The sequence below is a fragment of the Corvus hawaiiensis genome, chromosome 2, assembly GCF_020740725.1.
Source record: "Corvus hawaiiensis isolate bCorHaw1 chromosome 2, bCorHaw1.pri.cur, whole genome shotgun sequence".
NCBI classification, from domain to species: domain Eukaryota; kingdom Metazoa; phylum Chordata; class Aves; order Passeriformes; family Corvidae; genus Corvus; species Corvus hawaiiensis.
The window spans coordinates 50708020-50718946 of NC_063214.1; the positions used below are offsets into that span (position 1 = coordinate 50708020).

Genomic DNA, 10927 nt, shown 5'->3' on the forward strand with positions numbered 1-10927 from the left:
GTGCTGTCACTTGTGGCTGCCAGACATCCAAAGGCACGTCACTGCTCGGAGCTCATGGTTCTAATTCCTTTCCCAGGCAATCCCCTCCCCTCCCTGTGCCCCATTGCTGATGAGGGTGTCTTGAGCAATGGGTGCTGTGTGGGACATGGGCTGAGTGTATGAAACCTGTCACTGGCCAGGACTGGCTGTGGTGGGTTCCTTGTGCTGGAGCTGACAGCTCTGGGGAGCTGCTACTCAGGTTTTGAGATGGAGCATCTCAAACTCCATCAGTTGAATCGCTGCAAGTTTCTTCTCATTCACCTAACTGGATTGATTGGGTGATGTAAAACCTGTCGCACTGTAGCCCCATTTCCATCTCGATAACTGCAAACTTTTCCAAAGGTTAGCTGCTCTGGGTCACTAATCCTCTCTGAGGTAGGTAAGACATGACGTGTGTGGGAACCACCTCTGCACCCTACCCTTGCAGCAGCACAGCTCTGGCCATGGGCTGAGCTGAAGAAGGGCAGCAGCTGGGAAAGAACTCACTGGGAGCAGCAGTGAAGCTGAGGGGACAGCATGCATTTACCTAATTTGCCCAGAATCTGGTGCTCCACATCACCAGCTCAGTAAAAGCCTGTAGCTGTCAAAGACTGGGTGAAATGAGAACAAAAGAGGGGATGAAAATGGAGGGAGAAGGACAATAATTTAAATGAAGAAGAAAAGCTTGAAGGAATGAAATACACACTTGCAGTCACCTTCCTCCCAGTGAAATGCCTTAACAGCGGGATTTAAAATCAGTACCACTTATCAGAGCTCCCTTGTTTGTGCCTTTTTATTAAAAGAAGTATTTTTTCACTTGATGCAATGCATTGTAAGTCAGAGTTGTGGTTCGTGTCACGACAGCTGTTTCACAGGGAACGAGAAACCATAAACTTTCTTGACACTTCAGCAGCTGAAGGTGCATCCTTGTGCCCGGCCTTGGGCTGCCACTGACTTTTAAGTCGTGAGACAGATACACAGCGCCGGGTTGGTGTGGGTGGCAGTGCCCGGAGGGACAGCGAGTGGGACCCGCGTCCCCCGCGGTCCCGGGCAGCGGCGGCGCGACCCCCGCCCGCGCGCTGGTGCCGCCCCGTCGGGCGGGGCGGGGCGGGCGCATGCGCGCTGGGTCGCCCCCCGCCGCCTATAAGGGTGGGCGCGGCGCCCCCCGCTCCGAGTGGTGGTGCGGGTGCGGCGCTGGACGGGGCGCACTGGGAGCAGCGCGGCTCGGCGCGGGCTCGGCGCGCCCGACCCGCTCAGTCGGTCAGAGGCTCGCGGGCTGCAGCCGTCCCTCGCCCATGGGCGCGGAGGAGGGCGCGGACCGGGCGGGCGCGGCGCGGCGGCGGGGAGCGAGAGCCGAGTAGCGGCGCTCCCCGCCCCCCGTGCCGCTCAGCCGGTGCGCCCCGGCGGCGGCTCCGCACCCCGCGGGCCGGCCCCGGGCATGCGGCGGCGGCGGCGGGACCCGCGGCCAGAGTCCCCGCAGCGCGGCGGCTGCCTGCCCCGGGGGGCCGGGCGGCGCTGCCCCGTAGCGGGGGGGCCCTGACGGAGCGGCCGCCCCCCCGGCGGCGCCATGCGGGGCTGGCTGCTGCTGGCGGCGCTGGGCTGGCTGCTGCCGGCGGGGGCCGCGGCCAGCGGCGAGTACTGCCACGGCTGGCTGGACGGGCAGGGCGGCTGGCGGGACGGCTTCCAGTGCCCCGAGCGCTTCGACGGCGGCGACGCCACTATCTGCTGCGGCAGCTGCGCCCTCCGGTACTGCTGCTCCAGCGCCGAGGCGCGCCTGGACCAGGGCGCCTGCGACAACGACTGGCGGCACGGTGGCGGCGAGCCGGGCCGCCCCGGCAAGGACGGCCCCGACGGCGCGGCAGGTGAGGCGGCCCCGGCACAGCGAGGATGGCCCTGGGCGTGTCTCCGGCTCGGCGGCTCGACGGGAGCCGCCGCGGGTTTGCGGCGAACTTCTTGCCCGCCCCTTCCCCCCACTTGTCGCCGGCTCCCCGCTCCGTCGAGTCGTAGGGCAGGACGGATGGAGTCGGCGCTGGCCGGGCCCGGCGGCGGCTCTTAGCCGAGGGGAAGTGCCCAAGCTGAAGGCCTGCCTTTTCCCGCCCTTACTGTTAGAAATCCCAGCCCTGTCTCTTTCAGAGCAGGTGGCATCAGTCCCCTGAGCCCCGGGCCAGCCGTCTCGGCCTGGCACAGCTCTGCCGGCACTTTGAACGGGTTCCTCAGCCCCGGTTGAGCTCCCTATTCAAAAGGCAAGGAGAAATGAGACAACTCATATGAGCAGATCAGAAAAAGTAACAGGATATTTCAAAAGGACTCTGGCTGGTCCCCAGTGTAATTGTGTATGTTCTTTCAGCTCAGATATCCCCACTTAGGACTGGTTTTACAAGACTGAATTTCAAGGATAAACTCAAGTTTTTCTTCTGCTGTTTAAAAAAGCCCTGATGGCTCCCCAGCACCCTTGCTGCCATCCATACATGCTGAGTGCAGGAGAAGTAGCCTGAAGTGATGTTATGATTAGGACAGATATACTCTTGGAAAACTTGCACATTACAGTGTGGAGCTAGTGTGTGCACCTGCTCAGGAGCTGCTGTAGCGCCAAGCACAGAAGTGGGGATGATGTTTTATAGCCTTTTGTTTAAAAGTGCTAAAGTGATGGAAAAAAAGTGGCCTTTTGATCGTAACTTGCTTCGTGTAATCAGCTGTGCAAGAAAATATTCTGTCTTGAGCAGACAGATAATCTTGCCTTTGCGGTTCTGAGAACAATGCATTTTTGAACAATTAATTTTTTAAATTAATATTTATTGCTTTGCAGATTTGGGAGCCATTGCCCTATGCTGGTACTGATTAACTTGCACGTCATTAGCAGTGGTTGCCTTAGGGTCAGACAGGGTCAAGCAGGGATCTGTAGCCCTGCCTGAGTCTTGGAGCTGCCAGGTTTTGGTGGAAATGATGATCTCCAGGCATGTTGCTGGGAGCATTCACAAGCACTGAAGGGAGACACCTTCCCTTTGTTATTGCTGGATATATCCTTGCAGATTTCTTACTGAGTCGGAGAAAACAGCTTTTTCCCTGGGACTGCAGAATGGGTTCACTCAATTGGATAGAGCATGGTGCTTGTAACACTGTTGTGGATTTGATCCTTGTATGGGCCATTCACTTAGGAGCTGGACTTGATGATTCCTGTGGGTCCTTTCCAACTCAAGTGTATTCTGTCAAATCTGTACCTGTAGCCCAGATTCTTCCAAGGCTTGGTGGCTTCCAATCCTTGGTGGCTCCTGATGCCACCAATGAGCATCATCCATACTTTCTGCTCACACCCCTTGTCCACCCTCAGTCCTTCTGCCCTGATGTCCCTTCATTAAGACTCCCAAGGAGCGATGCTGCCCCTTTGGAGCATGGTGCTGTCTCTGCATCGCCTGCTCTGTGGTCTCTCCCTAAACCCAGGGCTGAAGTGCAGAATGGGGTCACTCATCCCCAGGTGTCAGAGCCCCTGTGACTGCTGCCTGGCTGGTCACTGCCTGGCTGTCACCCTGCCCCAGCAGGCTGACAACAGGCAGAGCAGGCTGGTCATGGAGTGGGATGTCATGTGGCGCCAGGGTTTGACTACCCTGTGATCCTGAGCCCTCAGCAGGGATCTTGCCCCAAAGTATCTCCCTAAGGCACTGTTCAAACCCATCTGTATCTTGCCTGATTCTTCTAGTAGGGCATATTGGAGACATGATTTGATGAAATGTGGAGCAGTGGTTGATATGAACTAGATCACCATCAACAGGAGGGAGATTTAAGCCATTGGGTTTAGCGGCCTTTTTCATCATTCTGGTATAAAATGCTCTGCTTGTACTGACCTGTGCTGGGAGGAGGTGGACTCTGCTTGGGTGAGGGGGAACTTTTGCTGGAGCTGCCGAGGTTTGTCCTTGGCCCCCAGTGACAATGTTTCCTTGCTGTTGCAGTGCCCATCTACGTGCCGTTCCTTATCGTTGGATCTGTATTTGTCGCCTTCATCATCTTGGGGTCACTGGTGGCAGCTTGCTGCTGCAGATGCCTCCGGCCCAAGCAGGAGCCCCAGCAGAGTCGAGCCCCTGCGGGCACCCGCCTGATGGAGACGATCCCCATGATCCCAAGTACCAGCACCTCCCGGGGCTCCTCCTCCCGCCAGTCGAGCACAGCTGCCAGCTCCAGCTCCAGCGCCAACTCAGGGGCCAGAGCCCCACCGACGAGGTCCCAGACCAACTGCTGCTTGCCAGAAGGGACCATGAATAATGTCTACGTTAACATGCCCACGAACTTCTCGGTGCTGAATTGCCAGCAGGCCACGCAGATCGTGCCACACCAGGGGCAGTACCTGCACCCGCAGTATGTGGGCTACGCTGTGCAGCACGACTCGATGCCACTGACCCCGGTACCCCCCTTCCTGGACAGCCTGCAGAGTGGCTACAGGCAGATCCAGTCCCCCTATCCACACACCAACAACGAGCAGAAGATGTACCCAGCTGTGACTGTGTAGCGCTGACGCCTTCCCCTCCCCATGCCCACCCAGCCGATTTTAATATCTGAACTGAACGGAGGAGAAACACTTCCTTGGAACAAAGCTCCCAGAACACCACTTGTAAATAATTTCGAAAGGCTCATGCATGTCAGACAGTGTTTATAAACCATTTATTTCCATCGGGGTTTGTTGCCAGGAACTGTAAGGATGATATCTCGGAATTAACATTGCCAGATACGCTCTCATTCCAGCGCGTGATTTACGGCGTCGAAGGATTACGCTGGAAATGCATATGTATTTCACATCACTGTACTCGTGAGATAAATGTTGGAGCCGTTAAGTGCCCTTCAGGTATGACATGGTCACAAGCATTTGCCTAATTAATTCTAGAGTTTTGTTACACTGTACAAGACCGCAGTACTTCAGAAACCTCACTGCTCCCAGCTCCGTAACGACGTTTCCTGTTGCTTTACAGACAATCACAACAGAGAGCCGAACAGTGCAATCCCTGTGCTGGGTGCTGGTACCAGCCCCATGGCTTCTTACACACACCCGCTTTGGGTTGAAATGCCACCAGAGGCTTGGTCTTGCAAAGACCAATTTTCCTTGTATTATGTAGGAATTAGAAGAGTGAATTATTCTGCTCTTCTTTCCAGTGCACTTGCAACCCTTCTTGATTTGGTTTTGTCTCAAGAGCAGGACCCAGTAGTGGTTTGCACAGACTTTATCTTTGTGAACATTTTACTAAAACCAGGGTACGAGGTGCTTGCTCTTCTTGACACTCAGCAAAGCTTTTGATACAGCTGGCAGCATCTGAACTGAACCTGCCATGGCAGAGAAAGGTCAGACTGTGATTCCAAACATGCCTGATTTAACCTCACTTCCCATGAAACAGTAAACCCGTGTGAATGCCACGAAGGTGTCAGCCCCAAAGCCTGCTTTCATTGGAGTCTGCCTATAGGTAAATGGACTTTATCCTGTCCCCCACAAGCCCATTCCAAGTCCCCTGCCCTGCCCTATGGGAGTGGGAGAGTGTTACACAGAACCCATTTGGGATGTGAATGGGTTGGTGGAGATTTGAAACCCATCCTCTTCTTCACCTGTGTGGCAGGGGACTAGGAAGGCACAGCTGTATTTAAAAATAAGGAAAAAGGCCTAACCAAAGGACAAAGGTGCTTGCTGTGTTACAGGGGTCACGGAGGTGGTGAGATGCAGACAGGAGGGACACTACATTGGAGCTGTTGGTTCCATCCTGCTTTGCTTCTTTTGGGGAAAACAGCTCTCCAGGGTGAAGAGGCAACAAACAATCAGATCATTCTAATTATATCACCCCAAATGCAGCAAAATAAGGCTGTCTTTGTCTCTTAAAAAATGTAGTCTCTGCATTTCTATCCATTTGCTCCTCAACCAAAACAGTGCAACAGAAGACTTGAGGCCGTGTACAAACCCCAAGCAATTACTGTAACCAGACCAGTGATGACAAAAGGTTTCTTATTGTCTGATACTGTATCAATATGTAGCAATAACTGTGATGCTGTGTTTTGTATGTCTGTTTTTAAATGACACAGAAGGTGCAGACGCATTGCCAAATCCAATGGTTTGCTCATAAGCACGCCACACACAGGCAGTCTGCAGCAGGCAGCCATGGTTTGGCCACTGACACGGGGCAATGAATAGGTAATTTATCCCAGATCTGTTGTTCCTGGCTGCGATCGCCCAGTCAGTGGGCTGGACAGAAAGATTGGTTTTCAAGACCTGGCTTCCTTTCCTGCCAGGCTGGGTGTCTTGGGAAGGCAGTGCCCGGCTGCTGGAGGTGTTGGATGCTGCCCTACCTTGCCCGCACAGCTCGCTGCTCAGGGATCTTCAGGGCAGTGGGTGCTTCAGAGCTGGGTGCTGCCAGGTTTCTGAAGGACCCCCTGTGCTCGCTGGTCTCTGGGGGTGCAGGTTTCCACCTGCCCACGTTGCAGTGTGGTCACACTGAGCTGGCATCAGGCACAGGGGCAGCTGCTGGTGCTTCCCCAGGAGCAGGAGGTGCTTGGCCCTGGGTGAGCCCTGGCCAACGCTGCATGGCCAGACAAGCAGCTCTTCTTGTGGTTGTGACCATGCCCAGCTGGGAACTGTCAGCTCCCTGCCACTGCCTGCCTTGCACAGGCCCTGGTAGGACACCTCCTCTGACCTACGAAATTCAGGTGAATCTTTGTATATTGTTTACTTGTTTAAAAAAAAAAGAATAAGTTAAATTTAAGTCTGTAGAAATTAATTTACAACTGAAGGCAGAGAAACTCAAGTTCTAATAAAAGGAATTTTGTGAGATGTGGTGTTTTTTTAAATGTCATGTACAATAATGTAAAACTAATGTTACCATTTGATACAGCTTTTAAATCTCTGAAAGAGCACTTGCTTTAAAGTGTTTCTTACAACTGAAGAAAAAAGCCCCCTTTGTTTCTTAATAAATACTTTATGGTGTGACTGGTTTTGTTTGCTTTGTCATAGGGTTTTTTTTTTTTCCCCAGTTAATGCTTTGCTTTCCTGTGTCTATAAAAGCACATCTGAGCAGCCCACCTCTTCAGATTGGCAAAACCAAGAGTTTGGACTTTTTGCTGTGTTTTTAAGGAATAACAGTAAACCCAAGAACTTGAATGGCTGAACACTGTGCTCCAAGTGAGGCATGTTCTGAGGCGTGTGTGCAGCAAGAGGGGAAGGGGTGCAGCAAGATGACATCTGAGCATCAGCTGAGATGGGGATCCCTCACCTCTCGGTGGCCACGGGTGGCTGGGGAGTAGTGGTGGGAGCAGGATGGGCTGGAGCCCATGGGCTCATCAAGCTCCCTCCTTTCAAAGAATGCCAAATGTTCTGCAGCAAATAGCATTTTCTGAGGATTTTGGTTTCAGTTGGATTTGCAGTTACCAGCTGAGCATTTGAAGTATATAACCCTCAGTAAGTGGCTGTGCTGTTCCCACTCTCCTCTGCATGGGGACCCTTCTTGCTAGAGCAAACTCCATCCTTGTAAGCGAGACCAAAACCAAGGCCCCGTTGTGCCAGTGGGCACAGCTCAGTCTGGGACAAGGCCACTCTGCTTTCCTGGTGTTTGCCCCCTTCTGCTGCTGGTGATGCTGGCAGTGTGGGCAGGTGGGTGGCTGGGGGAGCCAAAGGGCACAGATAGGAAATTAGGTGATTGTTGTATCTGCATGCTTATGACTCAAATAAGTAGGAAAGAACAGTCTGGGAAAAACACAGCCTTAGTCAGGCTGTATGTAGCACATTCCAAAATGCCACAGCTTCCTGGTGTTAGGGGGAGGTGAGGTAGCATGGCTGGAAGCAGAAAGCTGGCAGGGAAGGAGGAGGTCAGCCATGGCTTGGAGCAGATGTGCTGAGGTGACGAGTACTGCGCAGCAGGAGAGGCCAACAATTTGTGTTAAAGCTTTTTCTTGTGTTTTTATGTGTGGAGTTCCTTTGCCCTTGGCAGTTGGTTTCTTTTTGTGCCGTGCTGGAGGTGGTGTGCACAGCAAGCAGTGGTGAGGGTAGGGAGAAGGCAGCAAACCCCGCGCAGGCTGGGCTGGTGCTGGTTTCCCCATGGCACACAACACCATGCTGGTGGTGTCCTCACAAGGGGACCTGTGGGCGCAGTGGTGCCCTGAGGTGGCTGGGGGCAAGCTCGTGCCCGAACCACTAAGGCATGCAGGGAACAGCAGGACACCATGGACAGTGACAGGACCCCCTCCCAGCACACACGTGAAGAAACACTCTGAAATGACTTAACCTCTGAGCTGGGCCCATCAGGGGACAGAGCCCCTCAGCAGGGGTTGATGTGCCCCTGTACAGCTGCTACCAGCTGTGCCATGGTCATTAGGGGACAGTGGAGGTTGGTACACTTCGGGGCCAGTGCTCACATGTGGCCCACAGGGGAATGAGCCAGGGAGCAGGTCTCAGCTCAGCACATTAACCTCAGCATCGCCCTTGCAAAATATCTGATTTGCTGCTTGCTCACTTTTGGTCTTGCTGGACCTCTTCTTCTCCCTCCAGATTTTCTGCTTTTCCACTCTTTTCCTCCCACTGAAGTTATTACTAAATATTATTCCCCATATGTTTATTGTTTCCTCCTCATATTTCCTGCTTCTCTGTAGGTCTCTTTTTAAATATTTCTCTGTCCTCAGTGGGGTTTACAATGTTTTCTTGCCCAGGATCACTTGAAAATGGACTGAACAAATCACATAAGCCTGTGCCATCCTTTCTCCCCTTCTCCATCTACACTGAGTGGAGCCAGTTCCATGAGGCCCATGCCACCCTGGAGGCTCACAGTGTCCCCTGTCCCGTAGCAGAGCATTTAATCCTTGTGACAGTATTCCTGTGCAGCCTGAATGATCAGATAACACCAGTTCACTGGTGCTGTAACAGCCTCCTGTGCCTCAGCAATGGGGATATGCCCATCGTGCTGGACCATGTGCCACAAAGTACCAGTGTGGGCTTCAGTGAGAAGGCCTCAGGTGAGCCAACACTATGGTGTGGCTGCTCTGCACTAAACACTGTATAGTGCTGGCCTGTGTAGCAAGCCCTGGAGGTGAGGTTGGCACAGGTGATGTCTTGTCTCAGCACCTTGGGGTGTGCCAGTGCCCCCATCTCCTGGGGGAGACCCAGTCCCGGACACAGCTTCCCAGGAAGCCACTACAGCCCTGGCACAGGGATGGATTTTCTCCCCCTCCTGCAGAGATCCCCTTTCCTGTTCCAACGCTTACTGGTTTTGTGATTTGCCCACAGAAATGCTGTCCTAATTGCTTGGCTTAATTTGTCCTTTACACCTGGAAAATCTCAGCACACTGACCTGACCCCAGGCCTTTTTCACCTGGCTTGTGACCCTGCACCTCTCACCTTCTCCAGCTTCTCCATGCTGGCTTGTTGACAATGCTTTCCCTGGCCCTCGTGTCATTTCCATCTCCTGCTTGTCCCTGCTGAGCCAGACCTCTTCTGGGGGCAGCTGTGCTGGATGGGAACATCTGGGGCATCTGGTTCATAAACAGAGGCACAGCTTCATTTGGAAAATACCTTCCCACTTAACATCAAAGGTGCCATCTTCCAAACACCGAGAGCAAGGCAGCAAACATTCCGCTAGGCATGGCTGAAAAGTTGCTAGGTGTGCCAGAGGCCGAGTATCCTCTTACTCCCTGATTTTCATTAGAAGAGGGGAGACAAACCTCTTTAGAGTGTAACATGAGTCACAGCTCTCAGATTGCAAGTGCCTCCAGCATTGTACTGGCTGCTGTCTTTGTCAAAAGAAAGTTAGTTGACTTTTTTTTAAAAATTAATCAATTTCGGTGGTTATTTCTGACAAGATGAACCCACGCAGGTAAAAACTCAAAGCAGTCACTTTCTGCGCTGGGCAAGACCCAGTGGGCACATCCAGCTTGCCAAGGACACACATTGCCTTCCATTTGCATTGTCCATAACACATCAGGAAATAGAAAAAAAAACTCACCTGAAACCTTGAAATCTTGTCTGCCATCACAGGCTGTTGCAGACACCTTTTAGGCTTATAATAGCAAAAATGTATTTCAAACATTCAAGAAAGAATAGCAATAACCTCTTTCTCCTAAATGTGATAATCCTTTACTTTCAAGTAACTAGTCCCTTATTAGCTGTTATCAATCCTTCAGAAAACCTCCAGCAAAATCAAGGCAAGCAGTGACACATCAAGCTAAAAAATGTTTAATTCAACAGGTAAGTTCCTTTCCATCAAGCCTTCCTTGTGTTTAATGCTGAACCAGTTCAGGCCACGGCCCATCCTAGTTTGCCTCTCTAGGTTAATTTGAAAACAAAAAAGCAGGAAGGCACTACTTTGGATCCCATCAGTGCTATGAAATTGGAGCAAGTGAGCATCATGTCAGAAAACAGTAATAATGCAGCAATAAAATAAAACTATCTCCCTTCCAAGATACTGGATCATAAAACAATTGGCTGGATTGGAGGGAACCTTAAAGATCATCTAGTTCTAACCCCCTGCAGGAGGGACACCTCCCACTAGCCCAGGCTGCTCAGTGTCCCATCCAGCCTGGCCTTGAACACTTCCCGGGATGGGGTAGCCAGGTTTCCTTCCATCAGGTTTAGAAAGAGCTTTGAAAGCTGACAGGGACAACCTGGCAGTGTGTTTGATGCTGCTGGGTGCAGAGCCCAGCTTAGCAGGGCCACAAACTTCCCAGAACTTGATGGTGCTGCAGACGCTGGCACTGGGACAGGTCTGACCTGTTGCAGGACAAAATGAGGATGTCAGTGTGTTGTGCAGTCTCTGCTATGATTTAGTACCCAAATGGTAAATATTGGCTTATGCAGCCACTAATTCCCTCAATATTTGCTCTTGAGAGACAGAATCCTATTGACTTAACACAATCAGACAGTCTATACATGATTGTCAATGTCTCATCATGGGTGAAAAAAATG

The 10927-nt window shown here is 52.3% G+C and overlaps 1 protein-coding gene across 1 annotated transcript; it reads left to right on the forward strand.

Annotated features, from left to right (window-relative positions):
• Window positions 1–1477: 1477 nt before the first annotated feature.
• On the forward strand, window positions 1478–6967 carry SHISA2 (shisa family member 2). Its single transcript, XM_048295550.1, has 2 exons — window positions 1478–1880; window positions 3963–6967. Exons 1-2 carry the CDS (start codon window positions 1586–1588, stop codon window positions 4514–4516), a joined length of 849 nt encoding a protein of 282 aa, XP_048151507.1. The 5' UTR covers window positions 1478–1585; the 3' UTR covers window positions 4517–6967.
• Window positions 6968–10927: the final 3960 nt, after the last annotated feature.